Consider the following 18,214-nt stretch of genomic DNA (forward strand, 5'->3'; position numbering starts at 1 on the left):
CAGAGCTGGAAAGAGGCTGGTGGATGGCTGTGAGCGCGCGCTGCTTGCTGCTCGCTTCTCCAGAAACCTAGACTCCATCACAAGTGGGGCTGATGCTCAGGCTAGGAAAGGGGAAGCTGGGGCTGCAGGGCTTCCCCAGACCTACCAGAGAGAAAAGCTGGCCTTTAAGGGGTGGCATCAGGGACAGCAGAAGGACCAGGGGAGTTCAGAGTTTGGATGGCTTTCCAAACACAGCAGGTGTAAGAGAAGAACTGACTGCAAGATGGAAAGGGGGGTGACTCCGGAGGGTGGGAGGTGTGCACACTTGAACTCAAGGGGACTTGAGAAGGTATGCTTTACCTTCTGATGGCTGCTCAGCGCCTGTGGGCGAAGCAGATCGGCTTGTCCCATCACAGGATGGGACACTCCCATCACTGGGCCAGAGAAGGGGCAAGTCTGCAACTAGCGGCCCCTTGTACCAAGGACACTTCCCCCTCGGGCTGGAGAACTGAGGTGACTTGTGCACAGTCACCCACCAAGTAACATCCAGTCCAGCCTGCTCACTTCTGACCTCAGACACCTTCCGTGTCCTGCAGAACATCTAACCTTCCCAGGGAAAATCAGACCCTTGCCCAGCAATCTCCGATTCAATCTGAATGTTTGAGTTTTCTACCTAATTGCTCCGGCTCCAAGGTAGTTTCAGGAATCTGCTGGAACTGGTTCACATTGCTATCTGTATTTAGCATGTCTTCTTCAAGCCAAATTCAGTGCTTCCCCACCCCCACCCCTCAAAGTTAATTAAATAAAATCCGCACTTAGATTCGGTCTGGTTTTCCGTTTCTCTGAGAAAACTAGTCCAACCTTTAAATATGAAGGTTCTGAAAATGTGGGACTTAGTCTCCTTTGAAAAAACCCTAAGTCCATAAATGGTCCACAGTGGAGAAAGTCAAAGGCTGTGTGATATTTAAAAAAAAAGAGATGAGCTGTAGATAAGTTTAAGAAGCCACATGCTGGGAGCACATGTATTTGCACGCATGGGCACACGGTGCTCAGCGGAAGAAACACAAAGGCCACACTGGCTTGTTAGATCATGTTGGTGCAAGAGGAGTATAGATGCATTTGGGGGAGGGCACGCATATGTATACGTGTACACAAGTATCATAAGCAATGAAAATGAAAGATGAATGTCGTTTGCCCTATGTGAGCTTGAGCATGAGAACAAAGCACAACTCTTATAATTGCTTTTAATAAAGTCACCGGCTTTGCCTCTATATGATTGTGACATTACTTGGCCCAGAAATCTATTTTCTCCCGGCAATAACCACAACGTCCTTGAGCTGAAAGCTTTCATTTCTCCTAAAGAAATACCTAAGAACATACAAGGAGACCGTTACTCATATTCAAGGCAAGAGGCAAAGTAGGAAAAACAATTTCAGAGAGAATCAGAGTCGGCAAAACCCCAGAGAAATATGTTCTCTGGACTTCACCGTATTCTAAAATCTCGAGGTAAGTTTCCCAAGACGCCTGTGATGACGTGGGGCCACTCTAAGGAGTCGGAAGGGGGAGGAGTTTGAATCTGCGCTAACGGCCTTTTCTTAAGACTTTTGATGTAATGAATAGCCTTCACTTATAGAGAAGTTGTAAATTCAGCTTTGAGGTTCCTGCTGGCTGAAGGATTTGGGGTCATACTGGAGTCCACCACCCCATACAGAGAGAGCTGACAAGCGGGGGCTTGGAGGACAGGTACACAGGAAACACCTGCACAGACCCAGAGCAAGTGCTTTGTCCATTAGAGCCCATCTGGCTGCCTTGCCGATCTGTGGCGCCCACACCTAGATTTGCTGGCCTGGAGGAGGGAGGCGGGAAAAGCAGGCTCCCTGACGCTGGGCGCACTAATTCTTCATAAACCATTTCACTCTGTGCAACATTGAGATATGCTGCGAAGCTGTTTGTCATCCGCAGACGGGCTTTCATGCCTCCATGTGCAGTCCCCTCGGGGGAAACCGAGACAGTGACGACCACTGTCCCTCCCGCTGAGCAGGAAGCCTGGCTCGGCACTGCGGTCAGAGAAAGGTCGAACTGCCTCTCCTGGGATCAGATCCTGGTCCTGGCTTCTGGCCTCCTGCGGGCTGAAAGTTCCTTCCTGGCTGGAGGGAGCAGTAGGTGGGGATGGGCTGGGGGATTTGCTGAGGGTGGGCCATGGAAAGTTCCAGATGGGATTTGTGAAGATACAGGACCTGCATCTCAATGAGCTTTGCAGTAAACTTCACCGCACAGAGGTTAATCTAGATGTCAGCGTCGTCTGACAGCACCAAAATTACTCCAGGGCAGGGCTCCTTCACAAGTCTTAATATAACAGTCAATTCCATCCTGCCTGCAGGAAATGAAGGTTTTCTGCTTTGTGTGCCGAATCATTCAGCGCCAATTTTCTCACTGTTTGAAGTCCTAGCTGTTTGTGGTCCTGGAATTCACCTCACATTAAGACTTTCATGGAGTTTGAGAAGCCGGATTGTCAGTCCCATGGGAGCAAGAGGATAGCGCCAAAGGGGAGGAAAAAAGAAAAAAAGAAGAAGAAGAAGAAGAGAAAACGTAAAAAGCATAAAAATGAAAGAAAACCTTGACTGAGATTGACTTTCTTCTGCAGAAAGCAGAAATCAAATCGCCTGGACTGGGTATATTTAGTCACTCCAGAGGTGGGCTCAGGCGCACCGGCTGAATGTCACATAGCTGTTAAGTAGGGACAGAGCATGAGGCTTCTTGGAGAAACACACACGACATGGAAGGGAGCTATTTACTATACTCTTCTTAAATGAAGGAATGACTACCAGACCTAGACTTGAGTACTGACCTTTCTCTCTGGGCTTTTGGGAAACTGCATCTAAAAGAACGTCAGAAAATACATCTGGGCTCTCAATCTTCCTTTGGACTTTGGGGAAGGACATCTAAGTCAGCCGGTGTCTAAAGTGAGAAGAAGCCAACCCTTCTCAAAATACGTCAAACCAAAAAGCAAGACCCCTGAGTGCCAAGACGTTTCTCAGAAATTTTAGACGCCCAACAAGCCTTTCCTCATCTGTTATCTTGCTACATCTAGATATTTCTAGCTTTGTTGGCCATGAGTACCTCTTGCGAGCTATGAACTTGGGCCACAGCACTGCACACAAAGCGATGATTACCTTGGTGATTAGAAAAAATTAACAGAGCTTACTGTCCTGCCTTTCTGTAGGATGGGAAATAGTTCAACGCACTGGGTTAAGACATCATCCCTACTGCAATATCAAACCAGACCTTGTCTTAAATTTGGAACATAGTTAGCTGAAGAGGAAGGGGAATCTGGTTTTTATTACTCTGATCAAGAATTCCAAGTATTTTGAGAGAACCTTCAATCTCCACGGATCTCCTTGTGAAACCGGAAAGTGTCTATGTTGGCACACTGAGACTTGGGCCAGAGAGATCTCTTGTTGCAAAGTATAGAATTTTGGGGGACAATTAAGGAAACTATGCTAGAGAAGATTGTATCAGGGAAACAGAGACTCTATCAGAAGCCAAGATTCAGATTCTCAGGGTGGAATAGCCTATGCTCACAGCAAAAAGCCTAACATCCAAAGTCATGACACAAATATTCACCAAATCCACCAGTCACCTTTCCAAAATAGTATTATCAACATCTCCTATTCTCTCTGTCCCATCCGTCCTAGGGGGTAGTTGTACCTGCAGTCCAGGTGAATTCAATGGCGACCCCCAAACGGGGTGTGGTAGAAGTCATTCCTGCCTGGTCATCTATCTGACTGCCAGGAGGAGAGATTCTCAGATGCCCAGAATGTTGTCACCAGCATAATTCACTTCAGAGAACGCCCAAGGATCAAATTTTACAAGATGACAGATTTCCCAGTAACATCTCTGATGAGCTCTCTTAGGCCAGGCCATCTCTGGGTATCTCATCCCGGAGGATTGTAAGGCTTGAAGAGACCAAGCATCAAGGAATCCATTTGCTGACTCCAAGCAGACTCTCACTGAAGCCAGCCCAGTTAGAGATATAGCTATAAGCATACAATTTCTAGGGCCCTACACTTCCCCTCAGATGATGCTAATGGCCAGTCCATTCAGCAATCCCAAAGCATTTTCTGGAGTCTGTATTGATACCTTAAAAATGATACAAAGACTTGGAATTTCCCTTTAAAACCTATTAAGCGTTGGCCAAAACATTTTATTTGGTATCAGAGAAAAGTTTGGTGCGCCAGGGACCAAAAACAATGTGGCTACAGCACCGAGCCCTGGGCTGCAGATGTCCTTTCTTGCTCTAAGGCAAATACCATGGAGTGTTCTAGCTGGTCAGCTCTGCCAGAGCTGATGATAGCCATCCCAGGAGCATTTGAGGGCAGTCCTCTAGACCTTGGGCACAGGTCTTCAAACTTCTTCACCCAAGAACTATAGATATTTCTTTGCTCCAGGCTGTAAGCAAAGCACAGGGAAGGTCCCAAAGCCCAAATTAGCCCCGAAATCACCCCACCTCCAATGAGATAATTCTGCTGCTGTTTGGTTTGGGAAAAAGGATGCTATTCAGTGATCTGGAAAAGGACTTTGGTGAAGAGTTCACAGCCTAAAATCCTGCCCTCTTTCCAACTTCCTATCCTTTTGAAATAGCATGTGAGGACATGTATCTTTTGGTTTTTGAGATCAGACTGCCAGTGGCCTGCGCGAGAGTGGGGCGGGCCTGTCTCCCTAATCATTTCTGCCAGCCTAGGGCGTGTCGGTGTTGAATGGAGAAGCCAGCAAGCTGAGGAGAGCCTGCAGAAGTCAGTCTCGGTGGGGGGGCGGGGGGGAGGCCACAGCTGGAGAGCTGGTGGGCCTGGCCCCTTTGCCCCCCCACCAGCAACCTTCCAACCTAACACTCATGGCGTCTTCCCTGTTTGCCTTCTACAATCAATTTCTCGTCCTCAGTAACTTTCCCTCCTCCCCTTCTTTACCTGCCTTTCATTTACCCTCTTATTTCTAATAAGCAAGTAAACAAAACAAACAGAATAGGTGGGACCAGGATTTTTTTTTTTTTTTTTTTTAACTGAGAGGGACCCTAAGGATATCTCTTCTAACCTCGTAAATGTCTGGAGTGAGAAATCTGGTACTCTGAGAGATTGGGGACCGGGCCAACGTCACCTGGGAAACCAAAAGCAAAGCCCAACAGGCTCTCCGCGCCACTGCATGCTCCGACCCAAGCTCCAGGACGTCCTCTATGGTCTGGGCATACCTGACTCCCTTCTGCTTCTCAGTGGAGTCTTACACAGCCTCAGGAGCTGGCTGTCAGCTCTCCCATTGGCGTTGATTTCTATAGTATTTAGCACCAAAAATATTTGCACTAGTGTGTTCCACAAAGTAAGCATAGCTAGAGAAGAATGGTGAGGTTCAAACTGAAGCCAGGAGGGCCAAGCCTCCTTAGCCTCCAGTGGGAAGCCTCTCTCAGGGGACGATCTGGGCATGGTCTGCTGAGGGGAGGGACACAGTCTCTCGTCTGTTAGGAAGAGAAGGTTGAGTGAGTCTTAAGACCCACTCGGGAGCCAAGGATATGATAAGAGGGCAGCATCTGGTTCACATCCAAAGTCAAGAACAGGGAAGACCCTTGGCCATGCCTCCCTACTCCAAGTGACCTCTACAAGCAGGCCACTGTCACTCGGTCCAGGAGGGGATCAGGTGAAGGTGACATGGCCAGGAGGTCAGCCTGGGTGAGCTGGAGTTTCCAGCAGAAGTCACAGCGGGGTCTGCATCCAGCCACACCTTGAGAACTGCTCTAGCGTGTTTTGTTAAACGGTGAATTTTGGCAGGGAGGGGCAAGAGCGGGGTGGACTGGGGCGGCCACACTGGCTGGTGGGATGTCATTTTAAGACTCATTTAACTACAGGAAGCTCTTTGAAAATAAACAGATAATCAGACCTGGGCCAGCACTTTCTGGGTGGGCAAAGAGACTGGGGGGGTGGGGGTGGGGAACGAGACCAGATGTGCCCTGTGGGCCGAGAGTCACCTCAGACATTTTGCACTGTGACGGAGTCACCAAGAAGGAGAAGAGTGTCCCATGGGACCTGCGCGTGTGCAGGTCCACAAGTCCCCAGGGGCAGCGCCCCCGAGGAAGATCCCCCTGGCCTTCCAGGGCACTACCCAGGACCACACAGCACAGTGAGCCCCCGCTGGGAGAATCGAACCATGTCAGACCCTGCAGGGCCCAGAGGTGAACAGAACCTCTCGTTTCACAGACAGGAGACAGAGACACTGGAGAGGGAGCCCCAGCCGCGGCACATCCCCCCCACAGGAGGAATAACATCCTCGGCTTGCCCCCAGGGAGTGCCCACAGCGTCTACTCTCTGCTTCCCTCACCCTCCAAAAACCTTTTCACTTTTTGTACCTGCCTTGTCGACACATCAACTGTGCGCAGAGAGCACAACCAGGGAGGAAGAAGGCCGGTGCTCCCTCTCCACTCCTCCTTGCTTGGCCATGATCATTCTGGAGAGGCAGACGCTTACGGTGGACACGACGAAGATGCGTCCCCATGGGCAGCCCGAGGGCCTGTGCAGTCTGACTTTGGTCTCCTTCGAGGCTCCTTAGTCCCAAAGGAACTAGCTTCCCCCTTAGGCCGGGCTGCCTTAGCACCCTGTTGGAAGCCTGGCCTTCCTCATTCCCAGCTGCCCCCTGACTTCCAACCCTTTACCCACCTATCAGTGATGAGAGTTCTAGAGACACCGTGAGATGAAGCCACACAGGGCCTGTGTTGGGGAGACTCTCCAGGGTCTGCTTTGGCAGCAACTGGAGCCCTGAAGCCTCACATCTACCAGAAGACCCTTCCCCCTCAAAGCCCTCCCTCCATGAGCAGCTTTGGCTCAGGGACCCCACTCAGCACGAGACTCCATATGTAGCTCATCCTGTAATAACAGCCCCGGAAGAGACCCAGGGCCTCCAGGCAGAAAGACAGGAGGGATGACGGCCACAGGACAGCAAAGACTTCCTCTGACGTGGTTGATCCACTGGGCTCTTCTCAAAAGTCCTCAGGGCTGGGAGGCCGGCATGGGGCCAAACCCATGCCAAGCTCTGGATCCCCTCCCAGCCCAGCTGAGCGGCCTCCCTGATCCCCGACCCCCAACCGAGGCCGGCAGTCCCAACACAGCTCTTTTCTATTTGAATAAAAACATTTGTGGGTCTTTAAAAAAAAAAGGGCGGGGGGGAAGCAAAACCACAAACACAGGATTTAGTCCTGAAGCCCACAGGGATGTCTGTGCTGCCGCTGACCAGGCCAGTCGGGCCACCCACAGCCCCTCACACTGGCAGGGCCGGCCGTAGGCCAGTCCGATAGGTAGCTCTGTGCTTGGGGTGAGGGGCTGGGGCCAGTGAGCTGAGATGGGCCTGTCCTCCCTCCAGCAGGAGGGCTCTGGGGGCCCAGGCCACTGCCCTCCAATGGCATTTCCTGATTGTGTGTCCAGGAAGCCCAGGGATCTGCCCGTTACAGCTCTCACCAGCAGCGGCCAGGACCCCCGCCCAGAAGCCTCCTTCTCGCTCTCTGGTCAGGGCTCCGTCCTCATTAAGATGCCAAGCCTGCGGCCGTGGCCGCGCAGGGGACACCTCCCAGAGAAGCCTCAGCCCCTCCCCCACCCCCGGCCAACAGAAGCGATTTTTCAGCCGCTGAGCGTTCACAGCAAGCTCAAAGGCAGATGCATCAATCCTTCCAGGGGCTGGAAACGTGAGGAGAATGCCAAGGGGCCGGTGCAGGTGCCATCTCCCCTGCCGGCTCCGGCCCAGTCCACGGCCTCACTCTCGGGAACAAGCACTGCCCCACGCTGTTGCTAGTCCTGCCTTTCTTTCCTGGCAGTGAGGTGGCCCTGGGACGTGCGAGAAGCCCAGGAAGTAGGGCTGGAGATGGAGGGCAGGCAGGATGAGACACAGACGGCACAGAGGGGCACATGTTACAATGACCTACAAGGAACCAAGTCTCCTGCTGCTGGAACCCTGCTGTGTCCGCACTCATGGGCAGCATGGGGCGCGTTCCCTATGCCCCGAAACTCCCCCAAAAGCCCGCATGTGGGAGGCGGGACCGAGGAGTCTTCCAGTGAGGAAAAGATGGGAGGCAGTGCCTTGACAGGGAGGGTTCTTCTGTGGTTAAGTCCAGAACGTCCAGTTCTTGAAGTTCAGAGAACAGATGACACATCTCTTTCCAATGGAGGAAGGAACTTGAGCATGGTGTACACTCAAGACGGAGGTGGTCCATGGTCACCATGGTTTGGGGGCTCATTGGTTGTCCAGTGTTTAGTGGTAGATGCCCTCATTGACTTCCAAAAGCATCAGGACTCTACTTTCTAGAATGGACAAATTGGAGAATTGTCTTGAAGCAGAGGAAAGGGGGAAGGTGTGGAGCCACAGTCACGGGAGACGGGAGGCATTCCAGAGGCCCCTGGGGCGGTGTTACTTCCTGCTGCATCCCGAGTGCCGCAGTCGCGGTCAACCCACGCACCTGTGCGGATCTCGGGGGTGGGGGAGGGGTAGCGCACCTGCGCGGGTCATCACCTGCACAGCAGTGATCCATCCCCGCTCCTCCGGTCCCAGCGCAGCAAAGACCATCTCTGTGTCATCGAGGCCTCCGGCCCCAAACAGTTGGAGCCACAGAACCAAGGGCCCCAGCTTCCGTCAAAGGGGACTTCCATTCGTGTTCGTAAGATTTTTCTGAGTTGTTGTTACAGTCTTATGGTTTCTGTATCAGCAGTTTCTCTCTGTATTAGAGAAGGTATCTCTCTGTGGATATAGATAGATAGATAGATAGATATATAAATATATATATATATGTATATATATATTCGCCAAACTGCCTTACAGGTTTTCCTTTCACTTTTTTTTTTTTTCAGTGTTGTATGTGTAGCAGGCACTTGAGTTTATATGAAGATGTTCGCTTCGGTCAGGATGGAAGAAAGGAGTGTGAGGTGGACGAGGGGCGATGTGAGGCCAGGAGAGGGAGGCCACAGAGTACGCGTCCGTGACCACCAGCTGCCGCTAGCCAAGGATGTCCAGGTAGATGGGGGCGGCCTTCCCCAAAGCGTGGAGGACTTTGTAGATCTCCTTGATGTTCAGCCGTTGCTGAGGCTCCCTCTGCCAGCACCCCAGCATGACGTCATACACCTCTTTGGGGCAGACCCGGGGCCGCTCCAGCACACGACCTTGGGTGATGCACTCGATGACCTGAAAAGAATAAGGACAGGCAGGACATTAACATCCAAAGCTCTCCTGGACCCTGGGGCTTCCACGCAGCAGCAGGTGGGGACTGCATGAAGGAGTTTCAGTGCAGACCCGGAGTGCCCACCTGCACAGTGGAAGGCCGACTGCAGACAGCACCGAGTCTGCCATCCGTCCTGGGCAGGCTGCCGGCTGGCCGCGCTCACCATTGCCCTTCATGCCCCACCTCTTGGGCCAGCCTTCACAGATTCCCCCATGCACTCTACCCTGTACTTGACTCCTCTCTAGTCCTGAATCTCATCTGGGTGCCACATGGCAGTGGGGACTGGCACCTGAACTGTCCCTCCCCTCTCATGAGCCTGGGTGACTGTGAGGCCCCCTTGAAGGCACTCTGCACCACCCAGCCCCTCCTTGCCTTCCTCCCCTTAGCTCCCACCCCCTGGCCGGCTCCCTTCCCACTTTTAGCCTCTGTGCATAGCACCAGGCTTCCCTCGAGGCCACCATGCAGTTCCCTTTCATGGCGAGGCCCTGCGTCCCCTGCTCTTTGCACTAACCCCCGTATTTGGCTTCTGTTAAAGTCCTTCCCATCAGAACTACTGCTCGATTCACCACTGTCCAGCTCAGTGGTCAGCACAGGTCAGTGAAACTGACAGGGCCTCAGCATGCTCGTCTGGAAGATGGCGAGCCAGTGTGTGCCTCGACTACCTCCTGTGTAAATGTAAGGCCCAAATCCGGCCAAGAGCATGAAGCGTGGCCTGACGTTCCACAGGGCAGGCCCTAAGGAGGAGTAAGAAAGAAACAACGTATGGCGGGACCAATCCCAGCGGAAGGACCCGGCCCGTAACCCACACTTCATTTCCAGGTTCTCAAAGGCACTTCTTTGCTGACATTGAACTCATGACTTTTCAAGTTTTCATCTTCCTCATCGGGGATAGGTTTTTCATGTCTCCCTAAGCCGATCACTGTGAAACCTTGAGCAACTTACTCCAAACTCCAGCGTCCTCATTGGAGATGGGTCGGAATGATAAAACGTGAGGACTCGTGTCAAGTCAAGGTCCTCTGGTGTCCTTGCCCCTATCCGTCTGTGTTTAGTTGGGCAAGGGAAGTGTCTTTTGTCTCCTTTATCTCCCCATGCTGCCCCCAGTAGCGACCCATCTGGGGCATTGTCTCATGTCACCCTGACCCCAGGACAGGCTGTCAAGCCCCCAAGTGTCAGCACTTTCCTGGTCCTATTCACCCTGGGGTCAGTGCTGGCCCACGAGGCTCGTTTTCATGCCAGCCTGATCGGTCTCTAGCCACTCAGATTCTCCATTCCTATTAGAGCCCTGTTTCCACCCTCCATTACCTTCACCTCCGGGAAAAGGGACCCGGTTCAGACTGCAGCAGCTGCTAATGCTACAATCGAAAGTACTCACTAGCGCCTCCTCTGGTGGGGGGGCTCTCTGGCTTGTCAACCTCCATAAGGAAACCCAGGATCAGGAGCTCACAGTACTTGGCTGCTTTGGGCCTCAGAGTGGGACAGACAGGTGGCTGGGGTCAGAAAGCCCACGTCCAGGCCAAAGCCTCACCAAACTGTGCTAGAAATGATCTGAAACACCTTGTTGGCTGCTATGAGCCGGCTTGGATCTCCAGGGCAGATCTCTTACGGATCAATAGTACCATCTTTAATGGGGCCACCAAACTACGTGGAGGCTGTGTGTACTTGTGTGCACGCATGTTTGTGCAGGAGTGTGTACGTGTGCATGTACTCAGGTAGGTACATGCATGCATGCATGGACGGGTGTGCACGCTTGTGTGCACGTGTATGTGTGTGCTTGTGTGTGTGTATGTGTGTGTTTACTACCAATCCCACACCCCAGGAAAACAGCAACAATTCTTTCGAAACACTGCAACAAGTGGGCTCTGATACATACTCTTTTTTTTTTTTTTTTTTTTTTAAGGTCATTAAAATGTTTTGTCCCGTTTTGGGAAATGTGGTTAAGACTCATTCAGCTTGTGATGGACCGGATACTACAGATTTTAAAGAAATGTCTTCTTTTCAGTCTCTGAAACTCATCAGTTAGGAAAGCAAAGAGGAATACAGCCCTCAAAAACAAAGACACTTTCTCGAGTATTCAGATAAGATTGCAATATTAAAAGGCCCTTGTGTTCATGTTTTCATAGAAAACAGAAGACCATAAAAATAATTGCAATCTCTTAGAGGTCTGCTTGATTGAGAATCTGAGCCTATTACTGTCTATTAACTATACTGAATTCTCCAGGGCAACACGAGTCTGGTCCGGACATAAATGAGAACCATCGTGACTGGCTTTGGAGGCAGGAGTCCTGTGACCATGGCCCGTGCCTTCTCCGTGCCACAGAAGCTCCCATCTGAGTCTCTGGCCAGTCCTCTCCAGTCTCCCTAGCTGTTTCCTTCCCTTTGTCCTGAATCTCAACAGGTATTTGTGTGGAAAGTGCCGAGTTAATACAGCCAAAGTGCTTAGAACAGTACGTGGCACTAAATGTTAGTTACTGTGAAAATCTGATTACTGATATTATTATTATTATTATAAATCAAAATTATAAAAGCACATAATGTGCTTATTATTATGATGTTTACCATGATGAGACCCTTTATTCCTGGAGGTCCACACATATCTCTATCAATAATGGGAAAATTTGCCTTCCCCATCCACCCCTGTCTGCCCAATCCGGGCCTGGCAGGCCTCAAACCTTTGGGAATCCAGATTCTTTGGGTGTTTCCACAAGATGGCACAATTGAAAAACTCAGAGTTGTTCTTTGTTTTTGTTTTCTGTCTTAGGGAGACATTTGCGATTTTTGAGTGTTGCAGGACAAACAGGACCGTGACTCGCATCTCAATTTAGACGTCTGATTTCATGCTTTCTTGACAATTACACCACACTTCCTACAACTCTGATGTTTTTCGTCCTAAGAAGCTCTCCCCTCTTGCTTATGGCTACATTGGCCCGCGAGGTCCAAACACCACCTCATGTTCTGCAGGCTGTGTCTAAATCCTGAGATCACTCCTATCTGCCTTCCCTCAGACGGAGGTTCCCAGCTATGCCCCTTCTGTACCTCTGTGTTCGAGAGCTGGAACCATGGCTGCTTTCCGTAGGTGAAGATCTCCCAAAGGATCACCCCGAAGCTCCACACGTCACTCTCCGTAGTGAACTTCCGGTACATGATGCTTTCAGGGGGCATCCAGCGGATGGGAAGCATGGTGTGTCCTCCCACCTAGAAGGGGTCAAGACAGAGGCACACGCAGAGTGACCTGTTGGCCAGAATCAGTCATTGCCTGTCTGCACTGTTCGTAAGTAGACATGCCCTCGATGCCTCTTAGTCTAAGATAGCCATGACCTGAACTTGATGTAACGGGGGTCAGAGGCTCAGTGAAGGTACTGACAGCCAAGGTCTACAATACTGGGGGTTAGCTAGAGTAGCAATTAGAGATACTCCCTAAGGAAGGTAGGTTCCTTGGCATGGAGCTTAGAGAAAGATCGCAAGATGATTTGGGGTGGGAGAGGTTTTAGAATCTGATACTATAGGGAATCTAACCTCGAAAAGAGGCCCACAGGGAGGTCAGCAGAATCCCTGAGGGAGGTCGTCGAGTACCTGAGTATTTGCAGACATCAGGTTGAACTCCTTGGCCAGGGTGATTAAAGCACAGAATTATCCAAGGGCATCCAATCTGTAGAACTGTGACCTGACCTGCTATCTGACGATCCTGAGTTTCTCACTGCCCTTATGTCTCAGTGTTTCAAGTGAAGGGGACAGGGAAGTTCCAAATGTATGGAAGACCACATGCTCATAGGAAATCAGTGACAAAGGCCCGTGAGAAAAGTCTCTTTTAAAATGGCATAAGGATGGGGCATCTGGCGGGTTCAGCGGGTTAAGCCTCTGCCTTCAGCTCAGGTCATGATCTCAGGGTCCTGGGATGGAGCCCCGCATTGGGCTCTCTGCTCGGCAGGGAGCCTGCTTCCTCCTCTCTCTCTGCCTGCCTCTCTGCCTATTTGTGATCTCTCTGTCAAATAAATAAATTCTTTTAAAAATTTTTTAAAAAATACAATGGCCTAAGGAGATCTGTCTGGGGGTCTACAGATCTGACAGTCAAGGACAAGAGGAAGTGACTGACATTCAGGATACCCTTTCCTGAGGAAACATTAGGGAAATCCTCAGGGACCAGCAGGCTAGAGGTATTAGCATAAGTGGAAGAAAATTCCCAGCATGTTTTAAAACTCAGGAACTCACTGCATCATTAGTAAACAGAATATCAGAAATGGGAACTTTTGGCTCGCCCATAGAATTTGTTGTCAGAAAAGTGCTTGCCATTGATAAGAAGAGCTCTCTATAAATTTCCTGATGAACTATTAATTAGAAGTTCTCTATGGTGGGTCCGTTGGAGGGACAAGGATAATGAACACCTAAGAAAGAATGACTTATTGGAAAATGGGCGATCTTATTTCTAAAAAGGAAAATGACATTTGCTTTATCCACTTAAAATATTTTAGGAGATAAATGATGATAAGGATTTGCAGAAGCTGTCTTCAACCTGGGATTTTAAAATCAAGACAGCTCTGTGTCATGTGCCAAAGACAAAGGAAGGGGTTTCTTTGAGACAGGCAAAGACTCAGAAAGCTTAGCACTTCTAGTTCTTCAGAAAACAAAGGAGCAGAAATTCATTGAGGATTGCTCCAAAAAAACAAAAAAAAAAAAAAAAAGAATCTAAAATAGACAACAACTGGGAACATAACAAATAATGTAGAGCATATAAGTCACAAAAGCGCAATTTAAATCTAAGTAGTGTTCGCTAATTTGGTAGTAAAATGTAATACAATCACTAATAAAGTCTTCCTGTAAAATAGAGACGTAAAGTAAATAATAATCCCAATAATGCTAAGAGTACTACGACTGTTACTGTTAACTCTACTGTTCTGGAATGAAACCTTCAGGTAATTTTAGCCATCAACACATAGAAGAACAGGAAGAGGAATCTTTAGAAGCCTGACAAAGGCTTTGCCTTTTAAGGAGGGAAAGTGAGTTTACAGACAGTCATCAATTGTTGATTACAAGAGTTTCAATTTTTAAATTTGCTTGCTAAAATTTTCAAGTGCCTCCTAAAAGAACAGAAATAGTACATATAGCTTCCAAACCAGTTTTTAGAAAAGAGGACCAAAAATCTCTAACCAATACAAAAAAAAAGACAAAAAAGAGGGACGGGCTAATGATGTTGAAGGCACGCTATGAAAAAGAAGTTTAAATAATATCTTTGTCTATCATTTATATATTTTATACAAAGATGATAATAATAATATCTTTGTAATCATTTGTATGTAATACAGACACTATATCCAAATGGGTTATATTGTCTCTTAAATAAGAGAAAATTTATGTTAAAAAAATAAAGATGGGTGTTATTTAGAAAAGACATGCACAGAAGAAAAGAGCAGAAAATATTAAGAATGAAAGGATGCAAAAAGACAATAAAAAGGAAAAATGAATAGATATTAAATACGTATATTTGATATACACAATATATGATTTAAATGTATAATATTGAATACATAAAATGCCGCCTATTAACATGTGGAAGAAAATTTAGAATGCCAAGAATTAAAAGGAGAAAACGTAATTTACATCATATTTCAAGATGGCAAAATCCAGCATTACAGTAATTATGAATTATCAGGCTCCAATAACATGGCAACAAAAATGCAAAGAGTAAAAATAGGCTATAAACAAAAGGAAACTGACAAAACTACCATTGTAAGTGGAAAATCAAAACACTTCTTTCACAAATGGACAGATCAAGAAGACAAGATAATTGAAGAGACATTTTAAAAATACAGATAATCGGTTTTAATTCAGCCTCCCTGAAGAGTTGAAAATTATTTTCCATTATCTGAAAAAATTTATAAAACCAATCACATATTATACCTTCAAGGAAAGCTGAAATACCAAGAGGAAGACCACAGTAAACATAAAATAAAAATGGGAAATGTTTTCTGTGCCAAATAGAAGTTCACAACAAAAGAATATTTTTTAAACTTTCTCTTTGAGCAATTAAAAAACTATTTGATAAAGGAATAATTGAAAATTAAATATAAAACTATTTATTACGATAATTAAATTGGTATTCATTGAAGACTATGAAATATAGTTAATTTTAAAATTATAACCTGTAAGCACTTATTTTTAAAATAGTTAATAAATTAAAATGTGATTCAACAACAAAGGTAGTAAAGACCTATATGACAATAGAAAGAAAGAAGAAATAAATAATAAAGATAAAATGAAGAATTAGTATAAAAGAAAGCAAAGCAAAACATCCAGCCAAAAGGGAAAAAGTTTTAAAAGGAGACTATGTGTACACAATTAATTGGTAGTTCTTTAAAAGTACTATAACCCTTTGGCAAGGTCAATAAAAGACATAGAGGAGAGAAATGTAAAATGTTAAAAATACAACAAAAATTTGGAAATAAATAAAGATGTCATAATTGATTTACTAGAAAAAATTAATGAAAAAAGAGAGAAGTAGAAAATTCAAACATGAAAAACAATTACAATTATAGTAAAAATCCTATACATTAAAAAAGTACAAGATCCAAATGATTTTTTGGGCAAGTTCCACTAAAATTTTTTATCCTATTTATACTTTTCCAAAGCAAAAAATAAAAAATAAAAAAGTTAGAAACTTTCTGAATTGACTTTCTGTGATTTGAATACTTCTGATGATAAGATCAGTCAAATATAGCATATAGCCTTAAATACATGAAAACAGCCATAGATATTTTATCTATATATGTGTAAAATTATCTGTTATGAATATAGCCTCCAAATATGAATAAAATATTATATACTGAACCAGCAAGATATTACAAGAACTCCATATTATAACTCAACAAGATTTATAACAGAAATGCAAGAATGCCTCAGCCCTAAGAAATCTAGTGTTTAATTCACTAAATTAAGAGATAAAAGAAGAAAATCCATCCTTTCGAAAGATGCCAAAAATTTCCAACACATTTTCCTGATTAAATGCCTGAATTCATTAGCAAAGGTAACTTCCTTTATTTAACACACTGACAATTAAATGTGCTAATAAAACTTTAGAAGCAGAGAAAAGTATATTCTTTCACTGATTTTACACAATACTGTTGAGATGGTCCTAGCCAATGCAATAAAGCAAAAATAAAAACAAGGTAGAAAACTGAAAAGGAAGAGTCAAAAACCGCTGCATACATATGATTAAGACTTATTCAAAGTATTAACTAAAAAGCAATTAGAATCATTACACGATTAAGCCACTCAGATATAAAATGAACCTACAAAAATCAGACTATCCTCATATACCAGTCATAACAAATTCAATGCAAAATAAGATCGTATAATAGCAACAAAAAATTATAATTCCTAGGCATAAACCTTAGCCGAAAACATACAAGGTCTAGTTAAAGAAAAGTATTGAAAAACATAAAAGATTTTAATATATGGAAAAATATGTCATTTCCTTGAATAGGAAGACTCAATATCATAAATCTCTCATTCCTCCCTCAAATTAGTCTGCAAAGTCAACACAAGCTAAATGAAAACCCCAATGGAATGATGTATGGAAATTGACAGGATGGTACCAAAGTTTGTCTGGAGGAATAAATACTTGATAAAAATGAAGATATATTTGAAATAGAACCACAGGGGACATTTACTCTATCAGATTGCAAAACATATCATAAAACTACAGGAATGAACACACTGTGTTACTGGCATAGATATAGACAAATTTCACTGATCAGTGGAACAAAATAGAGTCCAGAGGCAGACCCATGTATAATATCAGAATTTAATATATGAAATGATGGGTTAGTAATCAAAGTGTTGGGACAATGAACTACTCATTTGAAAAGTACACTTAGATACCTACCTCACACCATATACAAAAATCATTTCCAGATGGATTAAAGAGCTAAACATAAAAACAAAACAATAATAATATTAGAAGAAAACTTAGAATAGTATCTCTATAACTCAGGAGAAGGAGGTCTTCCTAAAGAAGACTCATGTTCAAGAAGCCATAAAGGATAGTATTTTAGCGATACTTGCAAAAAGCAAACACTTGTCGCACAGCAAAATACAAAATAAGTACAGTTAAAAGACAAATGACAGAGGAAATATTTGCAATATATGTAACCAAGAATTAAAATCCATATATCATAAAGTTTTCCTTTAAATTAGTTTTAAAAAAGCAACCCGACCAAAAAGAAAAAAATGAGTAAAGGGTAGAGCAGATGATCCACAAAAGGGCTACGAATGAGCACAAACATATGGAGAGATGCCAGTTAAAGCAACAAAGAGACACATTTTTGAATGTCACATGAAAAAACTTGATACTGTCTAGTGCTTGAAAAGGTACGAGGACAGAGTTATCCTGAAGTGTCCCTGTGGCTTCGCAGCGGCTGTCCACACTGAAGATGTTGAGTGCCTTTTAACTCAGTAATTTTACTTCTAGGAGTCTTAGAAAACATTTGCTCCTATAAGCAAAAATAATTGGTGGAAGGAGATGTTTATTTCATTAAATAAATTATTTCATTAAACACATTAATGACACATTTAATGTGTCATTAAACACATATTTGTAGTGGTTAAAAGGAATATAGTGGAGTATGTGTAGTGATATGTAAATAGGTCTAGAATACCTTAAATGAAAATGTAAGACATTAAATATATATATATTAGCATTCTAATTCATGTAAAAATGTGTCTACATAAGCAAGTACATTAAAAGGGAATAATGCATAAGTCTATAAATGCATAGAAAAAGATCCAGAAATAGAGTTATTAAACTAATGTTTCCTCCCGAGAAGGAAGTGAGAGTGGAGTGAGCACTGACCAAAGAGAGAAGCCCACTTCTTTTCTATATGTACTTCTATGCTGTTTGTAATTTTATCATGATCATATGTCACGTTTAAAATGTTTAAAAACTATAAAAGGAAAAAGCAAACATCTGAGTAAAGGAAAACCAGTGGACCTAATTTATGTATGTTC

General features: G+C 45.4%; 1 protein-coding gene across 4 annotated transcripts in view; it reads right to left on the reverse strand.

Moving 5' to 3' along the window:
* Positions 1-8,833: 8,833 nt before the first annotated feature.
* Positions 8,834-18,214, reverse strand: part of LOC111152589 (neurotrophic receptor tyrosine kinase 3) — a 368,407-nt gene continuing 359,026 nt past the window's right edge. For 2 of the 4 annotated variants that reach the window (XM_022511091.1, XM_022511090.1), the window contains 3 exons: positions 17,094-17,135; positions 12,251-12,409; positions 8,834-9,180 (listed from right to left, as the gene is read on the reverse strand). In XM_022511091.1, coding sequence (XP_022366799.1) covers positions 8,995-9,180; positions 12,251-12,409; positions 17,094-17,135 — 387 coding nt within the window. In that variant the 3' untranslated portion in view covers positions 8,834-8,994. The remainder of the gene's footprint in view (positions 9,181-12,250; positions 12,410-17,093; positions 17,136-18,214) is intronic. The other 2 variants (XM_022511093.1, XM_022511092.1) reach the window with 1 other exon arrangement.

This window comes from Enhydra lutris, unplaced genomic scaffold (assembly GCF_002288905.1).
Source record: "Enhydra lutris kenyoni isolate GAN:26980312 unplaced genomic scaffold, ASM228890v2 scaffoldscaffold29, whole genome shotgun sequence".
In the NCBI taxonomy this organism is placed as follows: domain Eukaryota; kingdom Metazoa; phylum Chordata; class Mammalia; order Carnivora; family Mustelidae; genus Enhydra; species Enhydra lutris.